This window comes from Histoplasma capsulatum, genomic scaffold (assembly GCF_000149585.1).
Source record: "Histoplasma capsulatum NAm1 scaffold_14 genomic scaffold, whole genome shotgun sequence".
NCBI classification, from domain to species: Eukaryota; Fungi; Ascomycota; class Eurotiomycetes; order Onygenales; family Ajellomycetaceae; genus Histoplasma; species Histoplasma mississippiense.
The window spans coordinates 51043-52856 of record NW_001813969.1 but is presented as its reverse complement, the minus strand read 5'-3'; the positions used below and the strand labels follow the sequence as shown (position 1 = coordinate 52856).

Sequence of the window (1814 nt, the reverse complement as noted above, 5' to 3'; positions counted from 1 at the left end):
CCTCCCCCACAAATATCCACGTTGACCTATGCATTCTATCCGCCACGCCAACTGAAGAGGGAAACTAGGTCTCCGCCCACTAGCAGATATAAACACTGTCGCCGATGCATTCTCACAGACGTCTTCGCCCCATGCCAGAGCGTCTAAGGAGACGAACCCGGATTTCATGCGCTCGGTCGTATTCACCTCGTATAATCCTAATATTTGCATTGCGTTGAATTGGAAACAACCAAACTGTATGTTTATCGATATTTTTATTTTTCTTTGCATGACAATCACTTGCATATCTATCTCTATCATTGGTGTTTCCCCTTGCTTACCAAATGTCAAAATTGACACATCTCCAGACCCAGTCCTTCTTTGCAACGACCTAGGCCAGATCCGCGACCTGACACAAGACGTCAGCTCCCTACCTGTCGTCCGCAGCAGTGGGCGCACGTCGATGTCCATCAAGGAATCCGCGCGGATTGCACAGAGCAATAACTTCATGGGATTGATGTGTCGTTCGAGTTTGCTAGTAAGTCCCCAGTTCTTCATTTTTTCCCTTTCCTTCCCTTTCCTTCCCTTTCCTTCCCTTTCCTTCCCTTCTCTTCCCTTCTCTTCCCTTCCCTTTTCCTTTTCATTTCTTTTCATTTCTTTTTTCTTTTTTTTCTTTTTTTTTTTTTTTTTTTTTTTTTTGAATTTGAACTCGAATTTGAAATCTTGTTCTTAACCCTTCAATTTTAACAATTCGCGCAGAATGTCATGCCCTTCCTTGTCGAATCGATCAAGGAACTGGGTCTTGTCCTTGTCGCGGATACTTCAGATGAGATATTGGACAAGACCCGTTTCGGTGTCAGTAGTGGCCGATTGGGCGATCATGATCGTGACTATGAACAAAGTGGAGCTGGCGTTGGCGTTGGCGTCGGAGTTGGAGTTGAAGTCGGCTTGTCTGCAGAATGGGCGTATAAAATGCCCGAGGGCGTGAATGGGGTTATGAGAAGGAATGGTGTTTTGCGATTTAATGATACGATTGATATGTGATCTATTTCTTTGAGTTTAGATTGGAGGGAGATATCTAAACACTCAAATCTTTCGTCCATTCGTTTATTAGACCTTGAGTTTTATAAGTAAGAGTATATATGAGACTCCGTGGTATTTTCGGGTTATTTTACTAACTTAACCCATTTGCCAGTGGATGACTGCAGAGTAATAAAACCCATGAACCGTTTATTCTCTACTTCTAATTTTCCTGTCATCCCTTTCTCCCTCCCTTTTTGCATGTGGTGAAAGGCATTGCATCGACAGATATAGATATTTTGTTAGATGCACGCTTAAGGGCTTAAATAATGGAAGTTGCATATATTGAGAAATGTAATGTATCTAATCGTACTACACAGAGGGGACTATATGTTAAGTCCGGGGGTGTTGTGTGAGGGGAAATATGTAGTGCTGTGAAGGTATAATAGTGGAGCGGAGCTGCGAGGTGGGAATCAGGAGCGTGTCTTGGTGGATGGCTGGGGGATGAGGGCGCGGATGGCTACTACTGCGTAGAATCACTTTAATCTCAGGTGCTTTTGGGCTTCCGCTTCCCGATATCCCAACCCCATCGTCGTAGTGTTTTGACGACCTTTGGTGTCACCGCTGCTGTCAGTGGGACTCGGATGAAAATGAAGCTCTTGTGGATGGCATAAGCTAGGGCAAGTTGCGTCCATAAACCTGGCAAAAGGCGGTTTTGTTATTCATGTAAAGGCAGTCCGTAGCCTCCGACCACTCATTGCAGATATAGTCAACGAAGGGTGGAATGACGTACTGGCTTCAGATCCCGCATCGAA

The 1814-nt window shown here is 44.7% G+C and overlaps 1 protein-coding gene across 1 annotated transcript; it reads left to right on the top strand.

Moving 5' to 3' along the window:
- Window positions 1-166: 166 nt before the first annotated feature.
- On the top strand, window positions 167-1023 carry HCAG_08927 (predicted protein; the record flags this gene model as incomplete). The annotated part of the gene is made up of 3 exons (XM_001536042.1): window positions 167-236; window positions 348-517; window positions 739-1023. 3 exons carry the CDS (start codon window positions 167-169, stop codon window positions 1021-1023), a joined length of 525 nt encoding a protein of 174 aa, XP_001536092.1.
- Between the last annotated feature and the right edge of the window lie 791 nt (window positions 1024-1814).